This window comes from Eucalyptus grandis, chromosome 2, assembly GCF_016545825.1.
Source record: "Eucalyptus grandis isolate ANBG69807.140 chromosome 2, ASM1654582v1, whole genome shotgun sequence".
Lineage (NCBI taxonomy): Eukaryota > Viridiplantae > Streptophyta > Magnoliopsida > Myrtales > Myrtaceae > Eucalyptus > Eucalyptus grandis.
The window spans coordinates 22028530-22043455 of NC_052613.1; the positions used below are offsets into that span (position 1 = coordinate 22028530).

The 14926-nt window shown below is 39.8% G+C and overlaps 1 protein-coding gene across 1 annotated transcript; it reads left to right on the top strand.

Annotated features, from left to right (window-relative positions):
- Positions 1–10407: 10407 nt before the first annotated feature.
- On the top strand, positions 10408–14089 carry LOC104434745. Its single transcript, XM_039305571.1, has 2 exons — positions 10408–13695; positions 13832–14089. Exon 1 carries the CDS (start codon positions 10551–10553, stop codon positions 12156–12158), a length of 1608 nt encoding a protein of 535 aa, XP_039161505.1. The 5' UTR covers positions 10408–10550; the 3' UTR covers positions 12159–13695; positions 13832–14089.
- Positions 14090–14926: the final 837 nt, after the last annotated feature.

The following is a 14926-nucleotide window of genomic DNA, read 5'->3' on the forward strand; positions in this document are numbered from 1 at the left end:
ACTTAGTATTCTTATCACCCCACCTTAACCATTGAATTCGCGACCGCATAGCCCAATATTGCTCTTCTTGGTGCCAAGTCCGTCTTAGCTCCTCTTTAATCGAATTACTTCATTGCTGTTGAAACTATGATACCGCCGGTTTATGAGATCCCGGAGACGTTGTTGTAATGTTGTGACTTTAAGATCAGCTCTAGTGAATTTGGACCGACTCCATTGTGTCAAAGCAAAAGAAACTTTTTCAACTTAGGAGATATATCAAAACCTTGTACTATCACCGACTTCCAGGCTTCGGAAATGATTCGTCGACAATCTGCATCTTCATTCCAATAAGATTCAAAGATAAAGTTCTTCCCTCTTCTACGATATTTTGCTGAGGTATTGATAATCAATGGGCTATGGTCAGAGCCCACTGCAGGTAATGCAAAGACCTCTGCATTAGGAAATAGAAGTCGCCAATCAAGTGTACACATGGCCCGTCTAGTCTTTCCTTCACCGATCATCGCCCTCCCCGTTATTCATCCAAGTGAACCGACAACCTTTGCTCTCTAGCTCCATTAGGGCACAATCATTCGAACTCCGCCAAAAGATTGCATACGAAAACGATGAGGTGGCCTATTCCCAACCTTTTCCCATGGATAAAGTACTTCATTGAAATCACCGACACAGATCCATGGAAGTACATTAGCCGAACTTATCCCTCTCAATTCAGCCCATACAAGTTGTCTAATTTGAAAATCAAAAGGAGCATGAATACAAGTAAGACGTATAGTGCGTTCTTCCTGCACTTCCCTATAAGTCATATCAATATAATCCTTGGTGGAAGGAAGTACTTCGATGGATACCTGATCATTCCAAAAGACCGCTAGACCTCCCGAGCACCGGTAGGATTGATAACATGAGCATTATGAAAGTGTAAAGCTCATTTGGATACTAGTTAGCTTCTCTCGCACCATTCTTTGTTTCCATTAAAAAAAACTATACTTGGGCTTTTCCTTGGCCGTCATGGCCTTTAGCGCCCGAATTGTCGGGGTTGCCCAGGACACGACAATTCCAACATATGAGTTTCATTTGTGAGGTGGTGGCTGTTGAGGGCCGCCATCGCCCATTGTCGAGCTTCTCCCATGTGAAGCACGGTGTTTCCATCAAAGTAGCCTCATCTAGGTCGGGCAATAGAGAACCCTTTGAATCATATGGCATATAGCGTTTCGTGTTTTTTGCACCCCCTACTTTAGGTGTCATCGTAAGAGTTCATCTTCCTATGATACTTATTATCCATGGCAGGTGATTGAGCCCCCTTCATTTTAATTGATGCAGGGATTAACGCAGTATGAATAGGAGGTCCATCGAGAATTTTCACCTGTTCATGCGCCTGATCAGATCCTGTAACTTGCTGAGGTATTGGAGAAGGTGATGGATCGATATTGCTGCAAAGCGGTAGGTGGTGGAAGTAACAGAGGCACATGTTGAATCTGTGATGGAGGTGTCTCAGGTATGGTCTCTTCATGCTGATCTTTTGTAATCGGGGGTGTATAAAATGATTGCCAATAAGGGCTAGATTGTTTAACTTCAGCCTTAAGCCACTGTCCATAGACCATACTATCCCTTCTTTCATAGGGGATCGTCGTACAGTAGTTGGCATAATGACCTAACTTCCCGCAAGAATAACAAAAGTGGGAGAGACGTTCATAGCGGAAATCAAGCCAAAGTAGCTTCCCATCCATACGAATCAGCTTTCCCGATCGTAAGGGATCCCGCAGCGATGTTCAACCCTTGCACGAACTGTCCTAGGAGTTGTTCCCTCTTTAAAATCAACTCGGACTTCAAGTACTCGACCAATATCTTGCACAGCTTTTGCTATCAACTTCTCGTCGTGCATTCCAATGGCATGCCGAAAATTTGTACCCAAAAGCACACTTTGAGAAATCATAACAATGTAGGGAGTAGTTGGCTGCCAAGGCTTAAGGATAAAAAGATGGCCCGAAAAAGCCAAGGACCTCCAGCCATTACACGTTGTTTGTCGCATCCAAATGAAATTTGACTATATAGAATCCATCTTCTCGCTGTGAAAAGTCTACTTGTTCAGTTCTCCAAGCCTTTTTTATTGTGGTCTGGAAAGCGGGGAAGTTTATGGATGGGTTTGACAGAATTCGTCCCACTAATGTTAAGCTACATTCTGCCAATTTTTCAGGAGGAAGTTCTTCATCCCAGACATCAATTTGCTTCTCAGTATTTAGTCTACCCAATCTGGAGCAAAGGGCGGCCAAGCGCACAGCGTCGCTAAGCTCTTCCATCCCACAGCAAGAATAACAAGACAGGAGCTGTTTTTGGTCTAATGGAGAGTTTCGAAGAGAGTAAGATAAAGCCCCCGACACGATACATAAAAAGCGCCAGATTCTCAAAAGCCCACAAGCAGAATCGAAGGCTGAAGAAGCAGAGATGAATATTCGAAAAACAGAGGGCGTGAAACTAACCAAAAGCAAACCGATAGAAGTGGGAACGAAACTGAAACTCGGAGCCCATCTTCATTTACAGAGATCGCGACTAGAAATGAATATTCAAGAACAGTGGCCATCCTTTCGTAAAATCCATCCCATCGTCAGTTCCAAAGAAGTCCAAGTTCGCTCGAAGAAGGGAGGTTTAGTAATAGAAGAAGACAAGCCCATGGGTAAGAAAAAGATGAAATCAGGTAGCAAAAGGGTCGGGCTGATGAGGATTAGGGTTAGGGTTTTAGCATCCATGGCTAGCAAAGGGGCTCTTCATTTCGAGAGAAAAGGGGCTCTTCATTTCGAGAGGTTGTAATAAGTGGAAGCGCTGTCTAGGCTGACCATTAAAGCAGTCACATTCTACTTTTAACTTTGCTTAGGCATATGTTTTGCTTAATATCCCACTCGTTCTTAAGTTCTAGCAGAGCATTCCTAATTTGCTGGGGAAATTTTGAAGCATTTCATTATAATGAGTTTCTACAACCTTTTACTATTGAGTAACTTTCCACCTCATTCTGGAGAACTGTCTGGCTTAGTTTCGGTGTGAAGTAATTAACAGTAAAACCATTAACTAAGATCACCTATATTTCAGCTTCCACCACACTTTACATTTGTGATAAATTTATATTTTGCAAATCGGTACAACATTTTACTATCTATCCGTATAGTAATCTCTGAATCTCCCACTGTTCATTTGCTTTCACGTTAGTGATAAATGTTCAACTTTTGTTTTAGGCAAATATATTCTGATCTACTTGGCCAAAAATTAAATAAGAAAGAATCCAAAAGGGAAAGCCTTTGTGTGTGTATATATATTCACAAGTGCATCTGATAGTTTGCACTAATTTAGAAGCGTGGATGAATTGCCAATGTCCAGTGGTCCAGACAGATTCTAGAAGAGAGAGAAATAGATATTAGATATAAAGTCTCACAACCCTTTTTGTCTCGTATGTAAAATACCGTGTCATTGATCATAAAATTGTTGTCTATTTCCATCACCAAAAGTTAAGAGAGGGTCCTCTCAAAAACATATCTCCATTAATTATTGCAGTTTTTAATATTGAGGGAAAAATGCCAAAAAGTCATAAACCTTTTGTCTTTATGCCAATTTAGTCATAAACATTTTTTTTTGGTGTCGATTCGGTCTTAAACCTTTTTAAGTTGTGCCAATTCAGTCATTTCCGGTCAATTTTGGCCGGATTTTGCCGACTGGACGTCGGCGGTGATGTGGCCTGATCGGCGTTGATGTGGATAACTTTTAATAATATTTTTATATTTTATATTATATTTTTATTTTTTTTTTTTGTCTTTTTCTTCCGGCCGGTCGCCGAAGAGGTGATTGCCGCGAGGGCGAGGCCAACCTCGCCAAATCAGCGAGCCTCGCCCATGGCCACCTCGCCGGATCGGGCCATGGCGAGGCTCGCCCTCGCCGGATCTAGCGAGGTCGAGCCTCATTGGCCCTCGTCGGCCATGGGCAAGGCTCGCCTTGCCGGATCCGATGAGGGCTCGCCTCGCCCATGGCCACCTCGCCAAATCAGGCCATGGGCGAGGCTTGCCCTCACCAACGGTCAACTCCGGCCGGTCGCGGACCTCGGCGACCGGCTGGAGGAAAAGACAAAAATTAAAAAATTAAAAAATTAAAAATAAAAATATTAAAATATTATTAAAGTTGTCCACGTCAGTAGAACCCGACCTCCGTTAGTAAAATCGGCCAAAATTGGTCGGAAAAGACTGAATTGGCACAACTTAAAAATGTTTAGGATTGAATCGGCACTAAAAAAGGTTTATGACTAAATCGCATAAAAATAAAAAATTTAGGACTTTTTGGCACTTTTCTTAGAAGCACAAGGTGATTTATTTATTCAGATTCAGCATCATAAATCAACTTAATTACTTTTTATACTATCAATCCAATTGAATTTGAATCTAGATAATAAGAAATTGTAAAATAAGCATGATCAAAAGCTACATTTGATTTTTTGGTGTGATGAAATTAATTTATTGTGATTTTATGCCTATGGTCTCAAGAAAGAGCAATACAAAAATTTCTTAGCTATTTTTCTTTATGAGTTCAAAATTCTCAGGCCGTCTTGGAGATTACTCTAATAAAAAATTTTAAATCTCATTATATAAGTTAATGAACTCTACAACAAATGTAAAGTGGACACATATTTGATGTGTCTTCATATTACAATCACCTTCATAAATTACTAATATCTATCACTAAATTGTTGTCTGACAAATTCCTTCATTTGAAAAATATTTAAAAGATCAATTTAATCAACTTTATTTCAAAATGAAATAAATATGTCGATAGATTACAACAAAAAATTCTATGCTAGATACCTCTTATTTTTGTTCAAGAAAATTAAGAGAGATTCCACATTTCTTTTTAAAAAGAAAGAAAAATTTGAATTAAAATATGTATAAAACAAAGAAAAATTTGAATTAAAATATGTATAAAACAACTTTTGTTTCTGTGTATACACCAAAAAGAAAAAAGGAGTGAAAGTCCACAATCTACTGTCCTCGCGGAGTAAACTTAGGTTTTGTTTTCAGTGAAATGCTGGTTGCCCTTTTCCATTACAGTGAATGTGTGGCTGCCCTTGCGCCGTTATAAGATTAAAATAACCATATCATTGTACAAGCAACGTCCAATATTTGATGAAATAAAGCAACTTAAAGCGAGAGAATAAGCTTTAGAATGACTTTATTGTGCTTAAACTGGATAAAAGTGTCCATTTTTCTTGTATCTTCTGCCTTAATGCTTGGTAAATGATTAAACTTGTTAACCAGATGCCTCAAGAAATTATTGGTGCAGAAGGCACCATCATTCTTTAAAAAAGTAATGGACCGTCACCTAAGCATTATTCATTCAAAAGAAATCAACTCCCTCGTGAGAATCTTTGTCTTCTCCTCAAATCACGACAGGTACCAAATTAAGTTTACCTTGGTCTAACTTTCTCATGTAGATCTCTTGAAATGTATGAACTTATAAAAGTGAAACTTTACATCCATTTAAGACAACACAGATTTCTTGTTCGTTATTGTCACGGCATCTTTATCATTAACATTTTTCAATTAATAAAATATGTCTCAACCAATCTTGTAATATTTTTTTTTCAATCCCATTATTGTCAAAAAAAAAAAAAAAAAAACTCCACTCAAATACAAATTAGGCAAAAATGGTTTAAGCATATTCATTTCAAGAAAAAATAGATATTTTGATAAATAACAACTAAAATACGATATTTAACAACTAAAATATGATATTCAAGTACTATCTCCTTTTGTGTGATTACAGTTAATAAGGGAGTAATTATTTTCTTTTTCGAAAAGAAAGACTAAACTTGTTTTGTTGTATAAATAAAAGAGGTTAATCATTGTGTACTTAACTAAAGCACGTTATAAGAATTGAAAGTTCACCATTTACATCTTTCTAATACTTTATATATATACTTCTCTCAGTTATCAATCCTCAAATGTTATTTTTCTTTTTCACCGTTTTTCCTTTACAATGTTCACCTAATAATTACTACATTATTTCCAAACGAGTGCCTTTTTTTTTTTTTTTTTGCTTAAATAATGTTACCAGGTTATGCTTCTCTCATTATAAAAAAAAAGAAAAAGAAAAGCTGTATAAAATCTACATAGATAAAAGTTTTTTGAAACTAATGCTCTACTTGTCCATCATATGCAAGATAGGGCATGTAAAGTGAAGTGTATTTTTCTTTTTTACACAGCCTAATATATCTTTAATTGGAGAATCAAATTTTACTGATTTTTTTTTTTATTGAAACTTTATTTCTTGGGAAATTTTGTGAAAAGATAAGTAAATAGGGAAGATGAAAATTTTGCATTTTGGTCCATGATAAATCAGATTAATTACAGCCGTTGATCCTTTGAACATGCAAAATTCGATGGGTATGATTACCCCTGATTTCAAGTAATAGGCAGGGCCCCTGAAAAGACAACCTCGGAAACTGTCGGAAAGACGAACGTGAAAGGCATCGAGCGAGCAAACCAACTCCGTGGATTCTACCATGAACAAGAATCCCCCCAACGACTCTCTGTTTTCTTCTCTTCAGACCAATGCGTCTTTTGAGGGTTACCTGTTGGGAAAGAAACGAGAGCCGGAAGCAATGGACACCAAGAACGTCCTTCCTTCCGCAGCACGAAGCGCCTCCCTTTCCGCCTCGTCTTCCACTGGTTCGCTTCTTATACGAGCTCCTCCTACTCTCGACAACGACCACTCTGATTTCGAGCCAAAAGCTCCGGAAATCAACATTCATTACGGCGCTAGTTGCTTTGACGAAAGCAGTGAGAGAGGCTCTGACTGAGGCTTGTTCGCTAGCAGGGATGACTTCGAATCGGTGTCGGAGAGGCCATTTGTTGCAGACCCGGATGAGAAAACATTGGAAGGAGATGGTGAAATTGCAAAAGATCAAATTTTGGGACTCTTTTTCAGTGGCTTTGAGTGATCTGACTTCCTCGCTGGGCAAGGGTTAACGTTTGCTATTCATTTATACTAATATAAGCCCAAATGCATGTGATGCATGCTTGTCTGCAAGAATCGCTCACAATCAAAATTGGATAGCAGAATTTGTATAAAACAACAAGCTCTTAAAAGGAGTCCAACAAACAGAGGATAATACAGCCTCTGTTCTTGGTGTACGCGGTGGTGTTGGTACGTCCGAGCTTGCCTCCAACTGGACATGAGTACCTGGTCGCACAAACATGCAGCAATAACAGTTCGAACTTAGACTTCATCGTCTCTTCGAAAGAACGTGCTTTCAACTTGCCATCAACGGCATTACATGATCCTCTGTTAGTCGCATGGATAGAAACGTGCATATCCTGAAAATCAAGTATGGAAAATGGCATACCATACATGGGTCGAATGGCAGCACGTGCTGCCGATTGTTCAGCCTCCCTTTTGCTTCGACCAACATCGCCAAGTTATGTCATTGAATACCAAAGACGATACAAACACTAAAACTGCCCCGCGACCGAGTAGTTGTGTAATTGGACATCTCCAAATTCATCTTGCTACATATTCATTTAGAATGCAGCCAAGATTCTAAATGAATATGCAGCAAAGATGAACTTGGTATTCCCAATGTCAAACCATCTAAGTCGGATCCGTATCGAACGTCTATACCCGGAGGAGCGGAGAGGAAGGTGGTCGTGCAGCGAGGAGGAGGAGGAGAAGGATCAAGAGGAAGAGGAGAATCGAGAGGAAGAGGAGAGGAAGAGGATCATGCGGCGAGCGGCGAGGAGGAGGAGGAGGAAAAGGAGGGTGCTGGCTAGGGTTTTTGATAGAAAACTCAAAAAACTAAAAAAAAAAAGTGCACTCTGATGGCATGACTTTTAATTTTGGGGGGAGGGGAAGTGAAAGCATGTCAGGTGGTAGGGGAGGAAAAGAAGAGTGAAATAAATTTGGGGTGGGGAAAAATGGACAAGGGAAAGAAGGGGTGAGGGTAGACTCTTAGTGGGGACTTTTTTTTTTTAATTGAAAAATAAATAAATGAGATTAAAAAATAATTTCGAAAAATAAAAGTACTGAATTTTGAATAATAATAAATTTTGGTAATTGTAGAAGATCATGAATTTATTTAAATAAATTGATTCTAATTTCTTATAAGTCATTAGTTTCATCAAATAACTTTTATTAAAGTTAAAAACATATTTCCAAACATAGATACGCATTAACTATGAATATGTCTTTCGAATTTTCAATGAATTGATTTATTAATATTATTAGTGTAAATTTATTGCAAGCTCTTTTTTAATTAATTCACGTGTTGATGCTACTTAGCCCGGAGGAGGAGCTTCAGGTCCGGCTTTGGATCTCTGCAATTTGCTGGGCTTGGCCGGGCATGGAGCACATGAGGATACAGCAGAAGTGCCGGTGGTGTTGCGGGGAAGGACTTTGTAGGGGGACCGCACTGATCTGTGAAGGACTCGCTGGTTAAGCCGAGTTGGTCGCTTTCCTTTTCCCCAGATTCAATCTCCTTCAGATTTATTCGGCTTCCAAGCTTATCTTCCTCTTTCGAAAAAAAAAAAAAAAAAAAAAAAAAAGAGGTTATCTTCCTCCTTGATCTCAATTCAAACCTTGAAGGTCGGATATGATAACTACCGGTGTAACAAAACTCTATCTATTTAAAGATTGAGCTCAAGATTTGAACATCGCATCTTGAAGAAGCTCTTTCGATCATGCGTGGGAAGGTCCAATATGGTGATATAAATATGAATTGAGCTAATGATAGCTTTATTTAGAGGTTGGGTTGATTGCTATTTTTCTTTTTACGTAACGATAGCCAAAAATTAGATGTCAACGCTACCGTGCAAATTAAATCTCTAGAGAGAAATGCCAGTGATGATGCCCTTAATTGCACATTGCATTATCAACTCCACTTCCCAAATAATTCTTAAAAAATAATGCTAGGGTGATGGTCTATTACTTTCATAAAGAACAACGGTGCATTCTGCGCCACTAATATCCCTTGAGGCAACTGGTTAACAAGTTTAATCGATTCCCAAACGTTAAGGCAAAAGATACATCCAGTTCAAGTACCACAAGTCATTCTAAAGTTCTTATTCTCCCACTTTAAGTCGCTTTGTTTCATCAAATATTGGACATTGCTAGAGAGTTCCTTTTTTTTTAAAGAAATTATTTTAAGAAGAGATGATATAAATTTTCCTATGTCATCAACCTTCATTGCCACCTTTGAATTTTGAAATTTTGAAGCTTAGTGCTACGCTTGAAATATGGCCTGTGGCCGGCGAGATTCGCAATGCCCTCATCTAAATCAAGTGAAGCTTGGTCGGTGACCTTAGTTCTAGGCTTGAAATCTCAATGCACGGAAATTATTGCTTAGTTTACTCACTTTCCTTAGGAAATTTAGAATCTCACTTGATCCGATATTTCTTTTGGCAATTCCCACTGGGTTCTATGTTTTAATAATTATTATTTTTATTTAGAAAAGGTTGGCCACAATGAAAACAAGGAAAAAGAAAAAAGAAAACAGCCACAATTCCCAATTGAATTTAAATCTAGATAATAAGAAATTGTAAAATAAGCATGATCAAAAGCTATAATTGATTTTTTGGTGTAATAAAATTAATTTATTGTGATTTTATAACTATGGTCGCAAGAAAGAGCCATACAAAAAATTTCTTAGCTATTTTTCTTTATGAGTTCAAAATTCTCAGGCCATCTTGGAAATTACTCTAATAAAATTTTCTAAATATAATCATATATGTTAATGAACTCCACAACAAATGTAAAGTGGAAACATATTTGATGTGTCTTCATATCACAATCACCTTCATAAATTACTAGTATCTATCATTAAACTATTGTCACATGAATTCTTTCATTTGGAAAATATTAAAAAAGAGTGCCTAATAATGTTATTTTTCTTTTTCTCCGTTTTTTCTTTACAATGTTCACCTAGTAATTATTACATTACTTCCCGATGAGTGCCTTTTTTTTTTCGCTTAAGTAATGTTACCAGGTTATGCTTCTCTCATTAAAAAGAAAAGAAAAGAAAAGCTGTATAAAACCTACATAGATAAATTTTTTTTGAAACTAATGCTCTTCTTGTCCATCTTACGCAAGATAGGGCATAAAAAGTTAAGTGTATTTTTCCTTTTTACACAGCCTAATATATCTTTAATTGGAGAATCAAATTTCACTGATTATTCTTTTCTTATCGAAACTTTATTTCTTGGACAATTTGTGAAAGGATAAGTAAATAGGGAAGACTAATTTTTTGCATCTTGGTCCATGATAAATCAGATTAATTACAGCCGTTGATCCTTTGAACATGCAAAATTCGATGGCTATGATTAGCCCTGATTTCAAGTAATCGGCAGGGCCCCTGAAAAGACAACCTCGGAAACTGTCGGAAAGACGAACGTGAAAGGCATCGAGCGAGCAGACCTACTTCCGTGGATTCTACCAAGAACAAGGATCCCCCAACGACTCTGTGTTTTTCTTCTCTTCAAGACCAATGCGTTTTTGAGGGTTAGCTGTTGGGAAAGGAACGAGAACCGGAAGCAATGGACGCCAAGAACGTCCTTCCTTCCGCAGCACGAAGCGCCTCCCTTCCCGCCTCGTCTTCCGCAGGTTCGCTCCTTATACGAGCTCCTCCTACTCTCGACGACGACGACGGCGGCGGCGGCGGCGGCGAGGGCGACTCTGATTTCGAGCCGGAAGCTTCGGGAGACGATATTCAGTATGGCGCTAGTTGCAGCGAGGAAAGCAGCGAGAGAGGCGGCTCTGACTGCGAGCACTTGTTCGCTGGCGGGGATGACTTTGAAACGGCGTCCGTGAGGCCGTTCGTCGCGGACCCAGATGAGGAAACGTTGGATGGAGGTGAGGGAATCGCGGAAGATCGAATCTTTAGGCCCTTTGTGGCATCCTCAGGTGCAAACTTACTAGGAAATTGCTTTGGGGAGGAGATGGGTAGTGATGTTGATGAGTACTATTCTGTGGCAGAGACTGCAGCAGTGTATGGCCGTGAGCCCATTGTTGACCAGGTTATGCCTATTGCAAGGCTGTCCATAGATTTTGACGATGAGGAGGGCGTGATGGGCAGTGAAGAAAGTGGGGATGAGGAGGGCTTGATGGGCAGTGAAGAAAGTGGGGATGAGGAGATCGTGAGAGCTGTGAAAGTTCCAGGTTTCAACGGGTCTGAGATGGCAGGGAGTGCACCTAGAATTAGGGTAGCGGTGGATGAAGAGGAGAGAGATGAGGGTGAGATAAGTTTGATCGTTGGGGATGGAATTGAGATACATAGCACTTCTGGTGAGTATATAGGTGAGAATGGTGGCCTTGCTTCTATGGGGCATGCATGGGTTATGCCTCTGCAGGGTGAGGAAAGAATTTTCATTGAGCAGAATTCCCGAATGCTAGCAAATTTCAAATATCTAAGTAGCGAAGGTGGAAGAACTGAGGGTGCAGATAGCCATCAATCAAATGATGAGAGGTTATGGGAGCTGAAGAATGGAAAATTGAGTGATGCTGATCTTGTGGAAAAATGTGAAACAAATCTGGCTTCTGAGGCAATGCAACTGAATTTCGAGGAATTAGATTTCAGTAGGAGCAAGATAGGGAAGCCAAGCTTTAATTGTATAGTTGAAGAACCTGAGGCGGGGAAAGTTGGTACTTATGATGCAGGTCTCACTCTTGAAGACCACTTGAATGATGAGACACCTCATTTGCAAATAGTTTCAGAGGGCCCTGAAGTTGCAGGGGAAGTTAAGCACTTGGATGACGCTTATTACAAAAACAGTACCAATGCAAGTCAGGAGGCTACTGCAATGAATATAAAGGATGCTGAAGCTAATGATGAAATGGGTTCGTCAGATCAGGCATTGCATGATCCTCGTAATCTCCTTCATTCTGTGTTTGCATTTTCCCCTTCAGATGATGAACCAGAGTTGGAAGGAACGGATGTGGAAAATGAAGCATTAAATAAAACAAGGGGAGGTGAAAAGAGCTTGCTAGACAATGGAGGGTTCGACAATTTGATATTTGGTAATTCTGAAATCACTCACCTGGTAATGAGTGATCTAGAAGACAAATTCGCATCCTGTATCCTCTCAAATCCAGTGATTTCGCAAGTTTATCCAGCAATGAATGATGGCCATACTGTTTGTCTCTGAATCAATTGAAGAAGACGGATCCTATGTTTATGGGGGCAGAATCTGTTAGTTGACTTGGACATCTTGGGAGATCTTCTCAAAGCATCTTCTTGTACTGAATCAGAGGAGAATCTTAGCAAAGAGGAAAATAAGCGCCTTCAGGATGTGCATCTGTTAAAGGTAAAACTCTTAAGACTTGTCCACAGACTAGGCTATTCTCGGAAAATTCCATAGCTACACAAGAATTGTACCGTAATGCCCTAACCATAGGCGGCCACTCTAGTCAAGCATCTCGCTTCAAATCAGCCAAAAAGTTGGCAATGCAGCTTGAAGCTGAAGGTGGTAGTATAGACTTGTCATTGAACATCCTGGTCATTGGAAAAACAGGCGTTGGAAAGAGTGCGACCATTAATTCCATTTTGGGAGAAAAGAAAGCCAAGGTCAATGCATTTGAGCCTGCGACCGTCACTGTGAAAGAGGTTCTCGGAAATAAGGATGGTGTGAAATATAGGTTTATTGATACACCAGGTCTTAGATCTTCTGGTACTGAGCAATCTGTCAACCAGAGAATACTATCATCTATTAAGAAGTTCACCAAAAGCTTTCCACCCGATGTTGTTATGTACGTCGACCGTCTGGATTGCCCAACGAGTGATCTTGCTGATCTGCCAGTTCTGCGATTTATCACCAGTTCGCTTGGTTCAATAATATGGCATAATGCCATTATCGTGCTCACCCATGCCTCATCTACTCCCCCGGATGAACCAACTGGATTACCTTTCAGCTATGAAGACCTTGTAGCTCAGCGATCCCATGTTATCCGGCAATGCATCAGCTATGCAATTGGTGATACGCATGCAGTTAATCCAAAGCCTCCAGTGTTTCTAATCGAGAACCATTTTTCTGAAAAGAATGAGCCCGGATGTGCAGATCTTCCCAGTGGACAATGTTGGAGAACGCAGTTGTTGATCTTATGCTATTCATTGAAAATTTCAAGCGAAGCTTCGTCTCTGTCAAAACCTCAAGAATCATTAGATCTCCGTAAGATTTATGACTTCTGCATCCAGTCATTTGCCTTACTTGTTGTCTTCTCTATTGCAACCTCGCATTCACCCAAGACACTCCACTGATGAGGGTGAAAATGACCTGAACTTTGAGCTCAATGATTTGTCCGATTTGGATGAAGGCAACGGATGATTATGATCAATCGAAGCCCTTCGGGAGGGTCTCAGATGGCGACACTGATAAAAGAATAGATGGACATTTATTTTGTGGAGTACATCTTCTTGTGCCATTCAGATTATCCTCTTCGATTCCTCTAATTGTTCAGAGAGCTGTGAGAAAATGGACAAGCATGCATGAGCTGACACGCGAACACCGGGAAGCCGCATCATCTGAAACTGTCGAGGGAGAGAACAAAGTGAAAAGCTTGGAGAATTATATAGAGCAGCTGTAGGATGTCCGGAACTTTATCAGACGAAATGTAGCTGCCGGTCTCTATTATGATGATCCATCAGATAGGATCAGATACGGAAGCTCCTTTGATTTTATTAGGAGTGTAGGTTCTCTTGACATGATGGCAAAGGGTCATTTTATTTTTATTTTTTTAAGGAAATTATCGAACATGATCCAAGTACATAGTGATCAGTCAAAATCCCTAGTCGCTCTAAATCCCGGCTTTCAAATGTGAATAGAGTTTCGATTTGGGGGAGAATCTTCATCATGTGACCTTTGGGGGAGCATCTGTTAGCTTGTTCAAGACCCATCCTGTGGTGCTGATCTGAGCCGGCGGTCTGACCCATACCCGATCAAGCCGATTGAATCAGCCAGGCCGGTTTTGAAAAGACCAGTCGTGGCCAAAAACTTGTTCCAAAAGAATAGTAAGAAATGTTCCACGACGTTGTAAAGAGGACTGAGGCAGCTTTGTTAAACGAGCAACTTGATGTTATACAGGATCAATTTCTAAGTCATAGAATATAGTCTCTTACATATATAATATAATATAATCTGGAATCTAGACAATATAAACACCAGAGAGTAAAATTAAACTAAGGTTTATTCCTATCACGATGCGCAAGGACCTTTCCAATAGAGAGATATCACGGTAGTCAACATAGTGATCTACAAACAGATGGAATTTAGTCTGTAATGAAAGTTGGGTCGTGCCATGAAGATAATGTTAGCTCTGTCTATAACGACAGTTTGGTCATTCCATGAAGATAACGTTAGCTCTGCTCCCACCAACACCTCGATGAGGCGTTGTGACAGGCTGACCCAATTTGAATTCTAGCTAGAACTCAAAACAATTATTCGATCACGGGTGTAAAAACACCTTGTTTCATAGAGCATCGTTGATGCTGGTTGTCCCCGCCCTCCTTTCTACTAAATGAAAGAATATAACGTGTGAGCTCACGATCTTACATAGAAACACGTGTTCATCTACAATCAGCCAGTGCTGCGAGACCAAAAGGTCAATAGAATTTTCACCAAACGAATGATTAATTGAAAGAAACGATATGGAGTCTGTCGCTAAGGTAAAATCTGCCAAATAACTCAATCGAATTATTTCCAACCAGCGCGACACAAACCCGCGAAACATACTTCAAACTTGAGATAAAACCGTTTCGGATCGAACCATCTTTACTATCAATTGGCATGGTGATCTATAGCACGGACACGCCATCAGCGGAATGGATCGACCAGAATTTCTACATGGAATTAGGGTATTAATCGCATGGAAATATAATCAGGGGCAAAGAGAATGTGGATCAGATTCAAGGTCTCTGTAG